Genomic DNA, 23146 nt, shown 5'->3' with positions numbered 1-23146 from the left:
GCCCAAGGTTAACTTAAGTCTGGCAACACAATTGTAGTTATTTTTTTTTTTACACACATTTATAGAGCCCAAGGGGTATGTGTGCTCTTTGGCCACTCGTTTACCTGCAGTGCGCCCCCTATTGCCCACTTAGGGAACATGCAGTGAGACAGGATTCTGGGGCAGACAAGTGAAACCGCATGAACCGTGTCTTACGCCCTCTGGCGGTCATTGTCGGTCACAGCACAAATTGCAGTCATTTTGTCTGACGACACGGTCATGCTCTGGATCAGTCTAATGAGGGCTCCTCAGTGGTAATGGCAAAACTGGCCTCGGATCAGCTGGAGTGGCAGGTTTCTCAGATACGTTTAAATTACATCTCTCAGAAATAACATTGGCATAGCTGAATTTACCAAAGGGAAAAACAAGAAACCTTGATAAAAAAAAAGTACATCAAACCAGAAGCAGGCAGGAATGGAGTTGGCTGAAGAGACATTAAACTTACATTTACTCACAAAGATATAGTTTAATGAAAGTTGTTTAATTTTCAGTGGCTTAGAGCATGAAAGCAAAACGCATACAAAACAAATAAATAAATTAAAAAAGAGAAAACCCTTGACTGTGGGTGACTTAGCAGATGTTCAACTCAGTGCATGATTTAGTCTGATCCACTGCGGTGTGGAAACAATCTTTTCCCAGTTCTACCCCACCAGGCCTCCTGAATGAGTCTCCTGCAGGTTCTCTGGTCAGCAGGGCCTCTACTAACGTCCTTGTTAATGCGGGGTTCAGTCGAGAGAACTCAGGAGCACATAGGTGTGTGTGTGTGTGTGTGTGTGTTGCATGCACAGATGTATTAGACGCCATCTGACTGACACACACTTACCCACAAACACACACTGCACACATGCAGTACATATCCTGCTTCATGTAATGACCATTAATGAGAATGGATGTAGACACGAACTAAAGCCAGGTGCTACCGAGTGTGTGTTTATGTGTGTGTGTGTGTTTGCCATCTGTTGTTCTGTGCGTGAGCATTATTGCTGCCTTTGATTTGTTCTGACAGAAAATATGGACTCGTCAACACACAGACCCACCCCAAACACACCCTACCCACCCAAACACACTGAACACACAGACCCACCCCAAACACACCCTACCCACCGAAACACACTGAACACACAAACCCACCCCAAACACACCCTACCCACCCAAACACACTGAACACACAGACCCACCCCAAACACACCCTACCCACCCAAACACTCTGAACACACAGACCCACCCCAAACACACCCTACCCACCCAAACAAACTGAACACACAGACCCACCCCAAACACACCCTCCCCTTCCAAACACACTGAACAAAGAGACCCACCCCAAACACACCCTACCCACCCAAACACACTGAACACACAGACCCACCCCAAACACACCCTACCCACCCAAACACACTGAACACACAGACCCACCCCAAACACATCCTACCCACCCAAACACACTGAACACACACCCCCTCCTCAAACACACATTCTTTCCACCCTTTTTTCATTTACCTTTCAAAACTCCTCTCTAAGGGTGTTGACTGTGAAATGTTAAACAGCTGCTTTTTAAGTCTGGGTATGGACAGAGATCCCTGATAAACAGTAGAACAAAAAAGAAAAGTCATAGGCAAACAAAAACGCTTACAAGTGCATACCAGATATGTCTCAGTAATGCCATTCAATGTGTACAGTCACGAAGGAGGTGGAGAACAGAACAGTGCATGTACATGACACCTTTAAAGTATCAGGGGTGAGTTTCCCGAAACCGATTGAACTTAGCAATTTACGAACAACTTTAAGAACGCTGTTTTTACGCCAGTTCTGTCGATTTTTCCTACCTTATCGATATTTCCTACCATGTCCGAGAGCATCGCGTATTTGTAGACGTATCTCTGTAGAGTTTGTTTACCTTATGGAAATGTCATAATGTAGCGCAAATCAGCGATTAAAAGGTAGTATAGTCTTTAAATTAAAAGTTTTATTTTGCTTAGTCATGTATTGTTATTAATATTAATACAAGCAAATTGGATTGTTTACATCTTTGTATGAACATGTTTTTAGCCTGTGTGTCATTATAAACCAGCATTAAGTTCATTAACACTATAGATGGGAAATTTCGACAGGCTAAATGTCATTATAAAACATCATTAAGTTCATCAACACTATAGTACTGCACTGTTGAAATGCACTAAATGTAATGTTGAGAAGGAGGAGACAGGAAAAATCGACGGGTGTAGTAGCCAGCCACCAAAATCATGACGTAATAGTGACTTGCGCATGCGCAGTAAGCCTAGGTAGGAATTTTCGACGGGTAGGAAAATCCGACTGAACACCCTGTTTCCCAAAACCCTTCTTATCTTTGAAACTTACGTCCCTAAGTAGCACTTACTTGATTCCGCCCCCACGTTTGCCCAGAACAGGGTCTGCCAGTCGAAAACTGAACCACTGATTTGCATACATTTCTATATTATTAAGCCACAAAAGTGTCGTTATGTAACTAATAATCATAAAATCAAACAACAAAAAAGTATTTACACAACATGTATGTAAAAAAAAAAGTTTAAAATAAAAATTATTTGTAATTGCTGTCCATCGCATGCCAAGCCTACCTCTAATTATTGTTGCATGTAATTAGTGGAGTCAAATAAAATACTTTGAAAAGCATAACTTGTACCCAAATGAATGCCTTGGAGTCTGTTAAATTCCTAAGAAACACACACAAACACGGGTCGCAAATGTAACAAGCGAGGTTAAGCACGACATGGGTTACGAAAACTTTTGGGAAACCGGCGTAAATTTAAGAACGTTTGTAAGTATGAGGTTACGAAGTACTTGGCGCTAAGAAGGTTTTGGGAAACTCACCCCAGTCAAAGAAGAAACAAGACATACAGGGAAAGATGAGGATGAGCCCCCCCACGCTGACTAAAGCCCCCCCTCTCTGGGTCCCACCACTCTATTTATTCCCTTTTTATACTGATAATAACTTATTATAATTAATGTAAACAGCAACAAGGACATTTACAACAGTTCATTAATTATAAAAAAAAACGACAACGAGTAACAAATCCCCAAATGAGAGGACGAGAGAGAGAGAGAGAGAGAGAGAGAGAGAGAGAGAGAGAGAGAGAGAGACCCCAGTTTGTCTTACTTTTAATGTATTTCTGGAATGGTTCCTCAAGGGGAGGGGTGTTTGGGTTCAATAACCGTTTGTCTGGGAAACAACCCCTCCCCTGCAAAGTACATCTGAGGATTCCACCTGACCAAAGCATACATTAAAGCAGCAGACACCAGCGCTGCATGGACCTGCTCCGGTCTCACGGGAGGGCGAGAGAGGGCGAGAGAGGGAGCGAGAGGGCGAGAGAGGGCGAGAGAGGGAGCGAGCTAACCCTCAGTGTAACACGGCCCTTTAATGAAGTGGGGAGAAATCAAGAAGGCAGAACAACAATCTTATCAAGAACTCTCCACCCTCTCCGCTCCAGTAGAACGTGCCAGAACACTCGCCCTTTCGGTGCCGAAAATTTCCAGTGATCATTTGTTTTGCTTCGTTTTTTTTGTTTTTTTTTTTCTTTTCAGGGTCGCAGGAGAAAGAAATCATTTGCTCTCATTTGCAGACTCCTGGCTTTATAAGACCATGGATAATAAATGGATAATTCATAAGGTCCCTGCGATAAATTTCTGGCCTTTGAGTAGCGGGCCATTTCATTAGAGAGCCATTCGTTAACGCCCGTCCTCGCTCTCTCCATCTTCCGCTCTTCTGCCATCAGAATTCAGGCCCGTCATCGTCTGACGGTGAGTCATGCTTACCTCTCCGAACCCAGAGAGGAAAACAGACTGATTTCTGGCGGACGACACAGTCCGAGTCGACCCCGGTCGATTTCAGACTTCGGGTCCGGTCGAGTGAACCCAAACGTACCCGGTCCTGTCAGAGAGGAGCGTAAGGGGGGCAGGCCCGGCATTGCGAGGGGAAGGTCACTTGGGCAGCTGAGTGCGGATGGGCGTGGCACCGCGGGGAGTGTTAAACGGGTTTGGCGCTAGACCTGGGCAGATAGCTCCACCCTCCTTCACCCTCCACCTCGGTGGCACACCGCCAGCTGCAAGATTCCTGCGCTAATCCACCGCATGTGTGCGTGTCGGCGACACGTGCCATCTGCGAGAGGCGGGATCACGGCGGTATAAACGCCACACACACACACACACACACACACACACAACCACCATGCTGAGCAAACCCCTCCCATCCTGTCACTGTAGCCCCCGCAGATGTGCCTGAGAGGGGCTGCTGGGACGCATGTGGGGGGGGATGTGAAACGAGAGAGCAGCCACTGTGGTGGGGGGCACCGGCGTCGGGTGGAGAATGACCTCGAACATCCCCACCCCCACCTCAATCTCCGCTGCTTGTTCTGAACAGACAAGCCTGCCAGGCGGGAGGAGAGGGTATTGCCATGGAAACAGCGGCCCGGCCTGGCGGTGGTCGTCTGCGGTGCCAAAACAGACCCTGCAGTGATCCAGTGGTGGGGGGGGAGGGGGGGAGGGGCTTTGGGCACAAGCTCGATGCGGAAGCACCTCGCCAAAAGCTCCCTGGAACACGGAGAGGTTATTTTTGGCCTGCTAGCCAGGGTCGCCTGAAGGAGCTGGCAAGGAATGCAGGAACGAGTGTGCGTGTGTTGGAAGAGAAAGTTCTGGAGAAAAGGGAAGGTTCTGGAGCGGGGCAGGGAACGCGGCCCTGACCTTGGCTTGACCCTGGCGTGGTTTTGTAGTTAATAGAAAAGAAAAAAAAAAGATTTCTATGAAAATGTGCCCGTGCTCTCCCTCCACTCCTGGTGCTCATTCTTGCTGGAGTGGGGAACTCAGTCCGTTTCTGCTTCTCTCTCTCTCTCACACACACACACACACACACACACACACACACACACACACACACACAGGATGTGCTTTCTGGACGCTCACTGCTGAGGACTGTGACCTCGTTTGCTTGTGTGTATTCTGCAATTTCCCCTCACTTCCTGCCCCCACCACTTAACTTCCCCCTGATGCCACTCCTCAGTCAGGATGGGTCACACTCCTCTCTAGGAGGAAGTGTGTGTGTGTGTGGTATAGCTCGAAAAACAGAGAAACAGTAGGGACTGTAGTAGACTCCTAAATCTTCTCCTCCGTCGCAGGTTTTAGCAACGTCTCCTGCAGAGCAGGGTGTTATCATCACTCATGATTTATTCAGACCTGCTCTGGGAGAGAAACACACAGACCCACTTCCCTTCTTACCCTGACGTTCACCCGAACTGCCCTCACCCCCTCACCCCCCCTCGCCTCTCCTATCTTCTCCGGACTGACCCCTTCCTTGCTGTGTTCACCCTACCCGTGAACAAATCTTTGTAGTCTACATAACTACTAATGTGAGGTGCTATCTGTTATTGGCTGAGAGCACATGGGCCCGACACCTCACTGGCTGATCCAGGATCAGCTTCCCCTCAGCCAGCACTCGACTCTGACACTACAAGCTGAGAAATCAAAACTGGATCAGAAACAGTCCTGAACTCACCCTGTGACACGATTGCTAAAGCTAGCAGCAGTGATGTGGGATGGTTTCTGAATGATGGTAGCTGCATCCTGGCAAGAAAGTACGAATGCCGTCCGATCAAACGGACCAGTCACATGCGTAGGTGTGAGCATGCTCAGAGTTTCCCATGATCCTCAGAGCTTCCCATGATCCTCAGTGCTACAGCAGCCCCAGACCCCTCCATGTCAACCCAATCAAACCATAATGAGGACGAGGCTGGACTCTCTCTCTCTCTCTCTCTCTCTCTCTCGCTCTCTTTCACATATTCATCCCCTCATCTGCCCCTCTGTCCCCCTCAGCCTCTTCAGCTTTCTCTCCAATCCACAGACGTTTACTGAGATTCTGCACAAGTGACAAATATACACGAGTCACAGAAACCGTAGTTTTTTTTGTCTGAAGAAAACCTAAATCTGAATGATTAGCTTCAGCGGCGCGTCACAAAAATTGATGTGCAAGAATGAAAGAGTGCATTAAGGGCTATGAAGTTCAATCAATCACACACTCACTCTCTTCCTCTCTCTCTCTCACACACACACACACACACACACACACACACACACACACACACACACACACACACACACACACACACACACACACACAGGATCAGAGAACAGCACAGATGGAGCAGGCGTATACAGTCCATTGAAGGATTCCGCATATTCACCGAGCACACAGCAAGAAAAAATAAAATAAAAAATCACCGCTCCCCAGGATCCTCCGCAAGGTTTGATTGGTCCATTGCCCTTGCCTGGTCCCGCCCACCTCTGCCAGTGATTGGATGGGGGTGGGTGACCTCTGGAGTCCAATGAAAGAGCAAGGGAAAAACAAAGAATGCAGGCAGAGGTCTGTTCCCTCCCTCCCCCAATTATCTTTCCCGGGACCCTTTGTTTGTTTTCCTCGTTATCCGAGCAGTCTTCCTTTAGGACCCAGCAGCTTAACCTCCACTCAGCGTGGGCTGCTTGATGTAAGGGTTCTCCAGCAGGTACCGGTAGCGCTCGTAGTTGTCCAGCATGTACCTGGGCGCGTACATGTGCTCTTTGGGGTCCGACGGTGGGTACTCCTGCACCGAGCCGTCGAACCAGCCGCCCGTCCGGATCAGCTCGCGGATGTAGTTGAGGTCCCGCTTGTCCTCGTAGTCGCCCCAGCGCGGGAAGTCCCCGTTCTGGGCCGACACGAGCTTGAGGTGGATGCCCTCGGGCGTGAAGCACCAGGAGCAGTGCCAGCCGGCGAAGTGGAAGGGGCTTCCCAAGGCCCACTGGACCAGGATGTGACCCGTGTCGTTCTCGTACTTGCGGAAGCCCGGCATGGTGTAGTACTCGCGTCGGCGCAAGCGGATGCCGTCGTCGTCGTAGACGTCGTGGAGCATGCCCAGGGTGCAGCCCGACACCACCTCCAGCGAGCCGAGCTGCTTCCAGTAGAAACCGTAGAGCGACTTGCGCATGTGGATGGCAAACGGCTCCGTCCAGCCGTCGAAGAGCTTGAGGAAGAGGATGCCCTCGTGCGCCGGGATCTCGTCGGCGTCGTTAATGAGGAAGACGTCGTCGGGGCGGGCTCCGCGCAGCCGCGTCATGCCGTCACGCGTCAGGAACGTGCGCAGGTAGTCGTCGGCGATCCAGCCGTCCTGCCGGCCGCCGTCGGGGAAGTGGTTGAGGAACACGTAGAGGATCTTGTGGCGCACGTAGTCGTACGTGCCGTTGAGGAGCAGCCGCAGGAAGCTGAGAGGCCGACGCTCGCCGTACGCCGTGAAGTTGGACTCGCACACCACGAAGAGGTCGACGGCGTCGGCGAGCTCGTGGAATCGCACGTGGAGCAGGTCAAATTCGTGGTTGACGTTGATGGCGTTGATGACGCGGCGCGGACGTTCCCGCGGGGTTAGACGCTCCTTGGTGGGCAGGGTGGAGTGGTACACCATGGTCGGCACGCCGCAGTACGGCCCGTGCCAGCCCGCACGGCAGACGCACTTCACCAGGCGCTTGCCCCTCCTGGGTTTCGCCCGTGGCGGGTGAGAACCTTCTACCCCTTTCCCGACAGCGGCAGGTTCCTCTCCCACCTGCAGGACTTTCCGCCTCAGCGACATGGACGCCGTGGGCCGGCCTTTCCCCGCCCCAGCGCTGTCGTCCCGGGGCGGTGCCGACTCCGTACCCTGCCGGAAACAGTAAGCTCCGGCTTTGGTTCGGACAAAGTAGGGGGTGTGGTCCTCTTTAAGTGTGAAGGCCCGCTTGTGTATGTCGCCAAGGAATGCGATGGGGTCTGGAGTGGATGCTGGTGGCTTGGGACGGAGCTTCTGCGATATCATACTGGGAGCGTTGGGTCTCAAGAGGTCAGGTCTCTGATGGGCGGGGCTACTAGGTGGCCTTACCATCATCTTCACATTGTCCTTCTGCTCCTGTTCCATGAGGCAGAGGACAGAAATCAACAGATTTGGTTAAACTTATCACAGAGGAAAAAGGACAACCAGAAGCACTGAACTGTATCTACTAGGTTTATACACTGAAATGTACATACAATTAGACATGTGTCACTACAACCCAAAGCCTGTCTGGTAACTAGAAGAGTAAACTAGACTAGTTTGATCCAGTCAACTACAGAATTACAATAGATCAACAACGTGAGTCACACAACCTGATCAAACTCCAGATCTCTGTGCTGTGGTGGTTCCTCTGGTCTCGCCCACGGCTGAGGCGCTCGTGGTTCTCCTGCCCCGTCCAGGTCTGCCCCGAGCCTGTCACCCACCCCGGGCCTGATATCGGCGGCCCTCAGGTCCGCTGGAGGCGCCTCCTCTGGGGCGGCGCTGGTGAGCGGGGCAGTGCGCTCCCTCCAGAAGAAACCCGTGACCATGATGAAGGACTTGATGTTGGGGTAGGGCGCCGACAGCTCACGCAACAAGGAGACGTAGTGCAGGGCCTTGTAGTAGTGCAGGAAGGAGATGACGCACAAGCCCACCGTGCAAAGCAAGAACACCCTGTGACGACGCATTTTCATCCTGAAACGGGAGGGGAGGGGTCATTAGAAACCCGTGTTACAGTTTTAAACATCTAGACCTTTCCTTATTCAAGTTTCAAAAGCAAGATTAACTAGATTGGCTGTAGAAGAAGAATCCAGTTGGGATTATTCAATATTACATTCAGACACAGACACTGCACATCACAAATGTGTTGCAACGGACGCTCTGTTTAACTCGCACATCATTTAAGGTGGACTTCCTCACCGACAACCACATCTATATCTTCCATATTGATGTCGGTCCACCTTAAGCATAAAAGCCAGACAGCAGCAGAGACACCCAATCTGGCTGTAATAGCATCTGATACACAGGCTGAATGTCAAGTTGCTCTGGCCTGGAGCCCATGGCACTTTATTTTGGAGCTAAAGCTGGAGAGGTCAAATTTTTCATAGAGAGGTCAGTCTCAGCTGGCTAAGAGGGATGGATAGAGAGACAGAGAAGAAGATAAAAGAAGGGAAAGGATGACTCTCAAAAATTAGAGAACTCCACAAAGACCAAAAAAAAAGTCTTGTCGAAGACTTTTCTGTCTCATCTTCAGTTGGACATGTTTGCGTACGTCAGTGGACAGAGAGGAAGAGGAAGAGAAGAGTGGGAAAATGGAAATCAAAACAACAAGAGAAGAAAAAAGGTATCAAAAGGTGAAAGAGGGAGAGGAGGAAAAGGAGAAAGAGAACAAAGACTCCTGCGCCGATTCCCTGTTTCACCCTCACCCATTCTTCTCTCCGTCTTTATTCCCTCGCTTTCTACCGTCCTTCCTTTCACAGCAACTGTGAGGGAAAGGCATTTACGTGCTGGGAGGGAGAGAGAAGTTTCAACAAGTGCGTTAGCACGTACAAAAAAATAAAATAACAAAAGGACTCTCCACCACGCCCTCCTGCTTCAACATGTAATGCTGCCTGCACAGGGAGAGAAACGACCATCTGGATATAACGAATCATCAAAGACCGCTCAAATAATTGCTTGGCTAATAGGGATATTATAATAACCCACTGAGTACAATAATGGATAAAATGGAGGCTTAGATTGCAGAAAAGGACTGCTGTGATGAGATCTCCTTCGGAGGAATGTTGGGCACAGGCATTAAGTGATATTCAGCTGCCCACAACGAACCTCTGTGTGAGAGCTCCCTCTTCAGAAAGACCTCGGCAGGAGGCTCCGCCCCCCTTCTCTTATCAGATTCCGCACGCGTGTTTGCTCGTAAAGCCCAGAGTGATGGAGGGTGTCTGTGGAACTTTCTGGAGTCAGGCCAAGCAGTGCAGCAGGCACCTCCCCTACACATTTCTCCCTCACAATGACCCCCACTGCAGATTCCACCTCGACAGGCACCTCCCCTACAGTCTCCGCCCCCAATGGTACCCCACTGTAGCCACTGCTCCAACAGGCTCCTCCCACCCCCCTCCCCAGCTCCTCCTCCACAGAGACTTCCCCTGTAGGGCGTCCAGAGTACACAAACCAACCACCTATAAGTAAAATCCAGCCAGGATCTAGTTTTCTAGGAACTCGATCTGAGGTAAATCAGAGGCAGTTTCTGTGTATGTACTCACACTCATACTGTAAAATATTTGCTGGTAAGACGTGGGTCTTTGTTTTTGTTTTGATAAAGTTTTTGTTGCATGTGCTGACCTCAGGAGGAATGGTGTTAAACCCCAGGACTCTGAACACTGCCAAGAATCCTGGATTCGGGATGGAGAGCAGAAAAGACCACAAACACAGGACAAACCTGTGGCTCTGAAACTCCACGAGAAGATCCGCTCGAGCTGCTGAAGAAAACAACCCACTGCTGCACACATCAGACGGACCTCCGCATCCCCCCTCCCACAGCTTATTTGTTTTCCGGAGCCACTTGTACTAATATTAATCTACGAAAGAGCTAAACCTGGGGATTGGCGAGAACACTGTGGGCCCACCACCCAGGGAGCCTGCAGAATTAACAAACCAAATATTTAGACTTCACGCTTTTTGGCAGATCCACTGATGGTACACAGCGCTCTGGTTGAGTTGATGCCTGCAGCGTCTGGTGGAGACGTGACTGGATGGTGGTGGTGGTGGTGGTGGTGGGGGGAGGAATGTGATGTACGGGTACAGGGCGCTGGCATGAGTCTGGGGACGCCGGTCCTAATGAAAGTCTGCGTCACCCAGTAGCCATTGCAAGGGAGGGCAAGGCAGAAATCAACAAGAATGGCATTGTGGGTAACCCTGGGAGAAACGGGGGAGGGGTTACAACCAGCAGCCAAAACCGGACTTATCACAACAACCCTCCTCAGCAAACACAAACAATATGCAAACACACTCCCAGGTCCACGTGGATATCCCACCATGCACCACACACACACACACATGCATACAAGAGATACTTAACAGGGCAACCACCCAATCAAATGAACACCACAACTCTGCAGGGCAATTTTATGAATTCTAAACTAAACTAAAATAACTATGTTCAAACCCAAAACATTTCAGCCAAAATGTTGTGGATTTATAATGCAAAAAATACAAATACATTCTCACACGCACTAAGCAGAACAAACCCATTCTCCAAGCAAAAGCAGTTATCTGTAGAAAACTAGGTCACAAACACAGCCTTCAGACAATGGCCCCCGGTGGGTGGCGGAATCTTCCAGAAATAGCTGGACTTTATTTAGGCTTGCAAAGACGAACAGTTCTCTCTGCAGATGTGTCCACATTGACCTCTCCAACAGCATTCACCCACTACTAAGATGGGAAGCTCATATGTTGTTCCGTAGTTTAACCTAGGCTTCTGTGCTTTAAACCAACTCTACAGACTGTGAACGTTTATTCTCTTCTCCACTCAGTCTCAATCACTCCGTTATTGCGCCTGGCTGCCACAGTCATCAAGAAACTCTCAGAGTTAAGTGTGATCAGACAATGCTAGGCTAATCATGACACTGACAAACACACAAACACTGCAATCATCGGCATCGATCTTCTGAATAATCTCAGTCCCAGCTACTAACGATCCTGCCTGGTGATTGATTTAGCGCCGAGCCAAATTCAAACCCTCCCTTATGAAGCCTACCTGATCACCCTGCATTTGATGTTACGGCAATTAAAGCACAATGCCCCTAACGACCTTCGACGGGCGTGTTAAACTGGCAATTTGTGCGACTTTTATAAACCTGCAGGAGGAGCAAGGATGAAGATACCACAGCTGGTACACGGACACGTCCTCACCAACATGAAGACCCGACCTCGCTTTCCAATATTAATGCCCGATTCATGTTGCCAGCCACCAACCACATTATTATATACAACTTGGTAGTATTGTATTGAACACCCTTTTGCTTTCTGAACTGGCATAATTCTTTGTGGTGTAAATTCAACAAGGTGCTGGGAACGTTCCTCTGAGATGTTCGTCCTTATTGGCATGACGGCATCATGTAACTACTCCCCATCCAGGATGACACTCTCCCATTCCACAACATCTCAGAGGTGCTCCACTGGATTGATGGTATGGTGTCTGTAGAGTCCATTTGGGTACAGTAAACTCGATGTCATGTTCATTTACCAGTTTGAGACATGAGCTTTGTGACATGGTGTGTTATCCTGCTGGAAGTAGCCATCATGGGCATACTGTGGTCATAAAGGGATGGACATGGTCAGCAACAATACTCAGCTTGTGGTGTTTAAACAATGCTCAATTGAATTTAAGGGGCCCAAAGTGTGCCAAGAAAATATCCCCACACACCATTACACCACCACCACCACCACCAGCATTACACCATCACCATCATAACCGTAGAGACACAGCAGGATGGAATCATGCTTTCATCTTTATGCCAAATTCTGACCCTCCTGTCCAAATGGTGCAGCAGAATTCAAGGCTCAGAGCAGGCGCCATATTTACAGGCTTCAGCCGTCGGTGTTGGTGTGCCTGTGGGCATCGTGGCCTGGGTGGCCTGGTCTTGGTCGGCGTCTGGTGTGGTCGTGTGCTGCAGGAACCCATCAGCTTCACCGTGGGCTCCAGGAGTTGTACCTTCAGAGATGCTCTTCTGCCTACCTCGGTTGTAACAGGTGGGTTCTTGAGTTACCCCCTCAGTTCAAACCAGCCTGGTCATTCACCTCTGACCCCTGGCATTACCACGGCACCTTCACCCAGCAGAACTACTGCTCACTGGGTATTCTCTCTTTTTTTCTGACCGTTCTCTGTAAACCGTTGAGATGTTTTGAGTGAAAATCCCAGTAGATCGGCAGTTTCGGAAATAATCAGTCCGGCGTGTCTCACACCAACAACCATCCCGTGCCATTCTCCTTCCCACCCCATTACAATACTCAGCAGGTCATCACAACCATGTCTACATGCCGAAACAAATGGTTTTATGCTATTCAATATTTGTGTTAACGAGCATTGAACAGGCGTACCAGATAGATAGATAGATAGATAGATAGATAGATAGATAGATAGATAGATAGATAGATAGATAGATAGATAGATAGATTGATTGATTGATTGATTGATTGATTGATTGATTATGTAGTTGTCAATCTCCCTGAATCACAAAGAACAAATTTGGACTCTGTCTCAGAGTACTACAATTCACTTAAATGCCCCATGCTTAATGTAGCCAAGCTGCTGCGGCCCAGAAGGGAAAGATCTCGTCCGACTCCAGAAGATCTCCAAGCTCTCTGCAGTACAACGGCAGGTCTGCCATAGCACATCTACTGGACCAGGAGACTCCGCTCCACTCGAGAACATGCTGCCTTTCAAATCTCCATCCTAGCCTGAACAAAACAAATCAAAGACTTGACTAACTTGACTTGACTAACTCAGAACTGAGCTTAAGGCACTCCCTCCACACAACATCTACACTGAAGCACACGAACAATTAGAGAACTCATTAAAAATGAGCTTAGAAGTGCTCGGTTCACTGATGTGTAACACTGACTTCAGCAGTCTGAAATGGTGGCTTCTTTTCTGCAGAGTCATTGCTGAAGAACATGATTCTGGTTTTCTTATTAACCGAGGTCACGCTGCTAGGTAGTCAGGTGAGGTTCTCTTTCTTCCACTCATATCTGCACGCGTGCACACACACACACACACACACACACACACACACACACACACACACACACACACACACACACACACACACACACACACACACAGCGAGCGCATAACAAAACAGAAGAAAACAACCTCTCACACGTACACTCATGCCCACACATGAACCCCAATCCTGGCATGTTGTCTAGCCTTCCAATTACAGGACGTCATCAGGTGTGCCATTACTCACCGGAGCGCCCTGCGAGCGGTGTAACCAAACCCAAAGGCATGCTCCGGCCTACCGTAGCTCCGCCTCCCCCCGTCGGGGTTTCGCCTGCAGGCCCTTTGCGTGCTGCAGCTGAGCTAAAGAGAACTAATCTGCTCCTTCATCTGCATACCCACAAGCGCACAGCAGCTCAGTTACCCACAGAGTCATCACGCATGTGTACACATACGGAAGGAAGACGGTAGCTTGATTAAAGTTACTCAATCTGTTTGTGCCATAAATGAGGCAGGATGGATGTTATTTGCGCAGCCTCTTTAACTACATGTGTAAGGTTTGTCTGGTTTCCAGAACACCACCTTTACAGCACTATATGAACAGCAGACACTAACACTGCACCACCCACTCTACTGACACTGTTCTTCACTGCACCACCACTCTACTGACACTGTTCTTCACCGCACCACCCACTCTACTGACACTGTTCTTCACTGCACCACCCACTCTACTGACACTGTTCTTCACTGCACCACCCACTCTACTGACACTGTTCTTCACCGCACCACCCACTCTACTGACACTGTTCTTCACTGCACCACCCACTCTACTGACACTGTTCTTCACCGCACCACCCACTCTACTGACACTGTTCTTCACTGCACCACCACTCTACTGACACTGTTCTTCACCGCACCACCCACTCTACTGACACTGTTCTTCACCGCACCACCCACTCTACTGACACTGTTCTTCACCGCACCACCCACTCTACTGACACTGTTCTTCACCGCACCACCCACTCTACTGACACTGTTCTTCACTGCACCACCCACTCTACTGACACTGTTCTTCACTGCACCACCACTCTACTGACACTGTTCTTCACCGCACCACCCACTCTACTGACACTGTTCTTCACTGCACCACCCACTCTACTGACACTGTTCTTCACTGCACCACCCACTCTACTGACACTGTTCTTCACTGCACCACCCACTCTACTGACACTGTTCTTCACTGCACCACCCACTCTACTGACACTGTTCTTCACTGCACCACCCACTCTACTGACACTGTTCTTCACCGCACCACCCACTCTACTGACACTGTTCTTCACTGCACCACCCACTCTACTGACACTGTTCTTCACCGCACCACCCACTCTACTGACACTGTTCTTCACTGCACCACCACTCTACTGACACTGTTCTTCACCGCACCACCCACTCTACTGACACTGTTCTTCACCGCACCACCCACTCTACTGACACTGTTCTTCACCGCACCACCCACTCTACTGACACTGTTCTTCACCGCACCACCCACTCTACTGACACTGTTCTTCACCGCACCACCCACTCTACTGACACTGTTCTTCACCGCACCACCCACTCTACTGACACTGTTCTTCACTGCACCACCCACTCTTACTGGGCTCCTACCTTTCAAGCTCCACAGACAAGCAAATCAGGAGCTGCAGGTGTTGCTGACGACTAAAACCTGGAGATTTACGGAGCATCAACAACCAACATCACTGCTCTCTGTGCAGTGACCCAGCTCTGAATCTCACTGCTCTCTGTGCAGTGACCCAGCTCTGAATTTCACTGCTCTCTGTGCAGTGACCCAGCTCTGAATCTCACTGCTCTCTGTGCAGTGACCCAGCTCCTAATCTCACTGCTCTCTGTGCAGTGACCCAGCTCCGAATCTCACTGCTCTCTGTGCAGTGACCCAGCTCCGAATCTCACTGCTCTCTGTGCAGTGACCCAGCTCCTAATCTCACTGCTCTCTGTGCAGTGACCCAGCTCCTAATCTCACTGCTCTCTGTGCAGTGACCCAGCTCCGAATCTCACTGCTCTCTGTGCAGTGACCCAGCTCCTAATCTCACTGCTACATCTCGCACAGTCATATTCCTTCTGCATTCAGACCGCAGTGACATATTTCTGCTGCAGTCACTCACACTGGCAGTCCTCACCGATCATGTGACATGTAGAAATAAAAAAAAGACACTTAAAAATGTATGAGGGATTTGTTATAGTGTTACAGTTTTATTGATTTAACAGCCTAGGTAAAGTGAACTGAACACAAATATGGAGAAAGGGAGGAGATATGTTATTAGTCATAACGGATACACACAACCACACAAGACTTGTTCTAGCTTTCCCACATTCTAACTGCATGCGAGTTTTTCATCAGTGTCATCTCTGCCAAGATCAATCATTATGAGTCACTACAGATGCTCACCAAAACCAGCAGTTGTTCACATCCATGTTAAACCAGTTATTGCAGCCCAACGACATCACACACGCTGCAGTTATCACAGCCCAACGACATCACACACGCTGCAGTTATCACAGCCCAACGACATCACACACGCTGCAGTTATCACAGCCCAACAACACCAACATCGCGAACTACAGTTGTCACATGCTAATATCAGCACAAACTAGGTGTCAACCAATGTTTTTCATGGCCAATACTGATACTTGGTGCCAATATTAATTTACCTTAAGCTTCACAATTCACATTAAATGTCCATAATGTTAAATATTATGTCAGTGGTCCGATGCACTGTAGAGCAATTCTGAACTCTTCGCTCAATATCTGATTTGAAATGTGAAAATGTGAAATGTGCCATATGTCAATTGTGATTTTTTTCACCGCAATCGAAATTTGTCCTCCGCTTTTTACCCATCTGTGCAGTTAGAACACACACACACACACACACTAGTGATTACTAGGGGCCTGTGGATCACACATGTCTGGAACTACTTGACCCCAGTATAATTCTGCGTCCCTTTCAATGTCGCCACCATTTCTATGCAAAAATTCAGACAATCAGAGATGACGCATATTGAGGCTATTTGCACGTTTCCTAAATATTGCCTAGATTTCAGATTCTGCCTTTACATTTTAAATGTACACTTGTTTAATATGTAACATGAATATTTATTATAGTTGTCATTTTTAAACCTTTTTTGTTAACTCTACAGTGAACACTAACACTATTTTTCTAAATGTATGGAAAACGAAAGCGTCAGCTACCTTCTTTGTGTGTGTGTGTGTGTGTGTGTGTGTGCGTATGTTCGTGATGACTTTGTGGGCAGCGGAAGTGCTGTGTGCTTGTGTGCATGTAGAAAAAGGAGCCGATACTTCCCGTTATATCTTCCGCTCAACAGAAAATGTCAACTGAAACATCTGCAGATCGTTCAAGCGTTCCTCAGCCCAAAGAGGGTGTGGTCACTCTGGACGGCGTGATGACGCATGACCGTATCCATAGACATAATATACATATATGTATATTATGCCTATGCTCTTATCCATAAATACGTACCGCGTTTAGGCCATGCTCTTTATTGGTTTTAAACTAAATTAGCAGATGTTTCAAAAAGCTGTTGCGTGGTGGGTTATATGTGGGTTATACTGATCTACGGCCTACGACCGCAGCACAGCAGTGCCAATATTACACGTTATAGCACTCCCTCTCGTGTATTATTGCTTCAGTATTTGTGCAGGAGACATTTTATTTTATATATATATATATATATATATATATATATATATATATATATATAATATAAATTATATAATATAATATATATAATATAATATATTAAGATAGCTACATTAGCTTACTCCAGGTTAGTTTGCTTGCTAGCTACCCACCCACCAAAATGCTTGAACTTAGAGTCTAAATGGTTTGTGTGTAAATGGCTTATTTTCTAGTCATTTTTAATGAAGCTTTATAGAAAGAGCATTTAGAACATGACATTATAATCACAGTTTGACATGAACATTTACCATTGACAGGTTCATGTAAATTAATTCAAATATGGAACAAGGAGGACGTTGATAATCGTTGTAATAAATAATAAAACTGCCCAAAACACTTTGCCTTGGAAAAAAAGATACACAGGTAACTGTGTATGTAACTGTGCTATGTAAATGTTAGTGTAATACATACTTGTGCTTTCCAAAATAAAAGCAATATCTTTGCCAAGTGGTGTTTTTAGCCATTTAGCTTCATTCATTTTCGGATGCCTCTAGCATCTGACAAAACAGAAGACACTACAGAGTGGCAATTTCCCTCTCTAGAAGTGACGCGCTTCTATACCATGTTTGTGGATTTGTACTCAGTGAGTCATCTACATTTCAAGCAATCCAATAATACTGTGGGTGGGACATTGGACCAGACTAGTTTTTTTTTTTTTTTTGTTTTTTTTTTCACTGGTTGCATAAGATATAAGCATACAGAACAAAAACACTTTTATCAGCAATGAAACAATTTCAAGTGGTTGTTTCAATAAGCAGGAAGACGCGGAATATCCACTCTGATCGGTCAGGTATATTATTGTCCGATCCCTTGACAAACCACAGTTATCACAGGCTAACATTATCACAAAGTACAGTTATATAAGGCTAACGTTATCACAACCTATAGGCTGTTGTCACAGGCTCACATTGTTAAAGACACTTTTTCTGGGACACAGATTTTCTATTCATTTCATTTCAATTAATTAATTACTGTGTGACATATTAATGCTCTCTGCTCCCTCCTCCCCCATTTCAGTTTCACTTCTCTCTCTCTCTCTCTCTCTCTCTCTCTCTCTTTCTCTATCTCTCAAACACCTGCAAGGCGGAGTAGGGTGGTTGCTGATCAGTGCTATCAGTTTCCAAGACATGTTGAAACTGGTGCAGAAACTTCACTAAACCAGCTCATCACTATACCACCAACATTACATTAGGAAGCCTTCACCACACCCCCCACTGTGTACAGCAATGTTTGTGGTTAATCCATCTAGAACAATCTCTGAATCTCATGTGACTAATTTCTTTGGTGGTGTTTATATTTTACAGATGGGGGTGGGGATCCACACTGCTATGGTATTTAAAGGTACAGAATCAGACTTAATCTCCTATTGTGTCTCTCTCTCTTTTGTTCCCTCACACACACACAGAAAAAACATCAGATATGTTTAACCAGCCCACAGGCAGCATGCAAACATTTGTTTCATGGGTAAATGCCGTGCAACAGACGGGCAGAGAGTGCAAACGAAACCAAACTGTCGCCTGCACAGTGCTAATGTGAACAAACCCACAAACACCTCTACACTCTCTCCCTCTTTCTTCTGATGCAGCAACAACAACATTCATGAAGGTGTGTGCTCGCCCGCCAGGGCAAAGCTGGGTTGACCATGAGCTGGAGATTGTGGACAGCAGATCTTTCCCGAGATGAGTTACCACAACAGTACTGGTCCAGACGGGTCATACCTCAAACTGGTTAGCCCATATTTACTGTATTCCTGCAAAAATACATCTCAAATCATATAGGCATGGTTGTGGTCAGTGCCGATGCGCTTCAATGCAGAGATGCAGGTTTCTGCTGCCGTTTGCTTCACTATTGTTGTCAGCGTAGGGAATATTCAGTTGTTTGGAGGATGAATGTTGAACTTTGCCAGCACAAGGGTCTGATTTCAAGCAGGCTGGCATTGATGTGTATGCAGAAAACGCTCTTCCGTGTTTCACTTTTGACCACAGCCCAACAAACACAGACAGCCGTGATGTGTCGAAAGGAGACACGGAGATGAAGACAAACAGATAAAACTGCAATGAAAACAGAATGGAGACAAAGAAGTAACAGGCCAGGCTTCCAGACAGGACGACAAACATCAACCTGAGGTTTTAAAAAAATGGACGGCTGAAGGCATGATAAGAGGAAGTGTGGTCAGACAGGAGACATTAATCTGATTATATAAACCCAGAAACAGCAAATGTGATGACAAGGGACAATGAGTAAACCAGAGACCCAGTAAAATGGTGAATTCATGTGATGGCACCAGTCCTAGTCTGGAGCAGGAACAGGCCTAATGGAATGGACCTTTGACCTTTGCACTATGAGGGATTATGAACTTTCTGCTGAGTGCCGGCGGCGAACAAGGGCGAGGAGGTGTGGTGCTTGAGAGCCGTCCAGCTTTTAGCAGCCTGGGATTTTAACCAAGCAACGTGGGTCAAGGAGAAGGAGCCCCAGGTGTAGGCCTGCCACACCAAAACTGAGCGCAACTTCACACACCAAACGTTGAGCTGTACAGTTGTGGTCTGGGAAAAAATGCTTTATCTGTACTGAGATAAAGAAACAGATGACATTGAGTTCAATTTTGTATCAAAATTTTTTTGTGATAAGTACCAATTTCATTTTCTGTTGATGCATTTAAATCAAATATTACTAAGAAAAATAAACAGTCTGCATTAAAAGCTGTGATCATACTTATTTCATAATTATGTAATAATAATCGTGACAAACCTACACAAGTGGGCTTTTCATATAAACATGTCCCCCAAGAAACACATTGGGACACAGCTCTTTCAAAAAGCCTGAAGGATCTTTGTTTCGTCAGTTATTAAATGCTCTAGTTTGCGCTGGTAGCAGCATCACTACCTCTCCAACTTACTCAACTAATGCACAAAGACTCAGCCTGTCTGCACCAGTGGTGGATGAACAATAGTTGCTGCTTGGCACGACCCCCGTTCAGACTGAAGAAATCTACATCTTTAATTCTGTCAGTACTGCATGAGAATATCATGAGAATTATGCAGGGGCACTATGGAATAATTTACCTCAGCCAACCTGTTGCTGGTGTTTTGCAAGAATCCACAAATGACAACAAGACAACAATGTAAAAAAAGCTTCTTCACCCTTCACTATGTCAGCTATGGATATCGTCACAACATTAACATGTTCGAAGAAGCTTTAACGTATTGGGCACCGAACACGAGGGCGTCGGATATCAAAGGCCACACTTTCAAGCCCTCCACTTTCTTATGACCAACAGAAGAGCTTACGACACACACGAGGATCATCGTCAGTACTTGCCGATACTGAAAGCCCATTTCCTGCAAGATAATGGCTCATTTTCTCATTCAGAGCATTCCAAGAGTTTCCAGCACGGCTTTGGTAGCGTGGCTCCTTTAGCCAGGCTCGGAGCTGGAGCAGGTCGCAGGAGGCCAGGGTGCCTGTGGCCCTACAGACCAGAACACACGGAGATGGGTAGTGCTGGTTCTGGTGGCACCTCCTGCCACAAACCCGGTCCGTGCAGGTGCGGAGTGGATCGGGTAAATATCTTGGCACTCGCAACATCCTGTTTGGAGCTAGAACACTAATTTTCCTGCTAGTCCGTGTGTGTCCGCCCCCAGGGGTAGGAGAGAATTTCTATGACCATTTCCTTTGGTATGTGCTGTTCAGCACAGGAGTTTTGATTATTTGCTGATGAGTCCGATGGAATGAGAATAATAAAAGTGGATGAAGGCTGAACCTGTAGAGTGCCAAGACCACCCAGTACACACCATTTCTCCCGCCTCATCTCTGTCTACCTATAAGCTGTAATTCACTCAATTATATTTTATCAATCAGGCCCAGCAGGTTCATTATTAACCATGAAATGCATGGTCACTGCCTCCATGTACAACATTTGGTTGTGTGTTTATGAGTTTAGACTTTGTTTGAAAAACAGACGCTATCTGCAAATGTAGCTGTAGTCATACGACACGCGTCTAAAGGCCCCCAGAAGGCTTTGTTGTTGCAGTGTTTGGCTAATACCTTGGCTGGTTTGGCCAGTTTCTAGTCTGGCCTCATTCAGTGGTTCTCTAGTTACTCGCTTCCCAGTGGATCATGTGGTGGACGATCCGCTCAACCCGGCTGCGTCCCTTAAACGACTCTGTCACCATTCCCAAATGTAATTGGCTGATTAATTTTCCCATGCATATTGCATAAGAAGGAGAGGCCATTTTGAGCAATATGGCTCCCTAAGGGATGGAGAACAGTTACCTCATCCACAGTGACTCTGAGACACAAGACACACAGTGTCACAACACACCGAGAAGAGGGTTTAAGGACACAAACACACGGTGCCAGAAGGAAACGTAAAACTGTCTGGAACCTCTCCAAAACTTGCATGAAGCTGTGACGGATTCAGAGCCAAAATGTGTTGAAAGCCTGAACTGCTAACAGCTCTTCTGCACAACCATGGCAGCGTTTACGGAGAAGCCGATTAATACACTAAAAAAAAACATACTGCTATTTCTGAAGAAACCTATTAATACCAATTAATACTAACCCCCACCCCCACACATTAGCATTTGTGAAAAAAAAAAACATTAGTATAATGAAAAACATACTGGCCTCCAAGAAGAAACCTAATAAAACACTTTCTCTCTCTCTCTCTCTCACACACACACACACCCGTTGTCCATGTTGTACTGAAGCACTCATCGCCCCTCTCAGCAGGGGAGAATGGTACAACAGACAGGAGTTGGTTATGTAAACCTTCCTCACGTCTTCACCAACCATCTTTACTCTCCCCTTTCTCTCGTCTTCCCATCTTCTCTCTCCCTGTACCACCACCTTCCTGCTATCCTCCATGTTTGATCTCCACCTCACTCCTTACCCATGTCTCCTGCTGTCTTTGCGCTCTACCACTAATGGCTGAGCCTTTTAGCTAGTGGCTCAGACTAGCCCGGAACCAGCTTCACGGAGGTTCTCCTGGACCCTCCACGGGCCACGAGCTGACTGCTTCCCCAGCCTGTCTGTCACTTCCGAAGCCAAAAGTCCACACCAGACTAGTGCTCACTGCTCCAGCTTGACTCCAGTAGGGCCTGGTGATCAGCTAGCCCGATGAACTGTGATCAGCTAGCCCGATGAACTGTGATCAGCTAACCCGATGAACCGTGATCAGCTAGCCGATGAACCGTGATCAGCTAGCCCGATGAACCGTGATCAGCTAGCCGATCATCGGGTGATCACCTAGCCCGATGAATTGTGATCAGCTAACCCGATGAACCGTGATCAGCTAGCCCAATGAACTGTGATCAGCTAACCCGATGAACCGTGATCAGCTAACCCGATGAACCGTGATCAGCTAGCCCAATGAACTGTGATCAGCTAACCCGATGAACCGTGATCAGCTAGCCCGATGAACCCTTGCTGCGCTGGGATGGGGGCATAAGGAATGGTGATAAAAGCAAACGTGTCAGAGCTGTGGTTTCAGTCAACATGTGAAATACCTGCTAACTGCTGTGCCATGTGCTTTGGAGCTGTTAAAAGTGAACTAAGACAGATGTGAAACCTGATCTGAAACTTCTTCAGCTGAATTTCAACAGTTGGCATTGCGTAACATTAAAATCTCCAACAAAACCAGTGTTTACAGTCAGCATTAACAGACATCACGATGTCAACATGACTTTTTTCATTACGTAATGCCAGTCGTCTGTATGCAGGCAGCGTCTCCATTTTGCAGCCGATGTCCGTCTTATTTGTTCCATACAACAGCTCATAATATGCTGCAT

At 47.4% G+C, this 23146-nt stretch overlaps 1 protein-coding gene across 2 annotated transcripts in view; it reads right to left on the bottom strand.

Annotated features, from left to right (window-relative positions):
- Positions 1-3527: 3527 nt before the first annotated feature.
- Positions 3528-23146, bottom strand: part of mgat3b (beta-1,4-mannosyl-glycoprotein 4-beta-N-acetylglucosaminyltransferase b) — a 32366-nt gene continuing 12747 nt past the window's right edge. For both annotated transcript variants that reach the window (XM_077015728.1, XM_077015729.1), the window contains exons 2-3: positions 8204-8564; positions 3528-7967 (exon numbers count right to left, since the gene is read on the bottom strand). In XM_077015728.1, coding sequence (XP_076871843.1) covers positions 6516-7967; positions 8204-8564 — 1813 coding nt within the window. In that variant the 3' untranslated portion in view covers positions 3528-6515. The remainder of the gene's footprint in view (positions 7968-8203; positions 8565-23146) is intronic.

Source organism: Brachyhypopomus gauderio, chromosome 8 (genome assembly GCF_052324685.1).
Source record: "Brachyhypopomus gauderio isolate BG-103 chromosome 8, BGAUD_0.2, whole genome shotgun sequence".
Lineage (NCBI taxonomy): Eukaryota > Metazoa > Chordata > Actinopteri > Gymnotiformes > Hypopomidae > Brachyhypopomus > Brachyhypopomus gauderio.
This window is presented reverse-complemented; position numbering and strand designations above follow the sequence as displayed.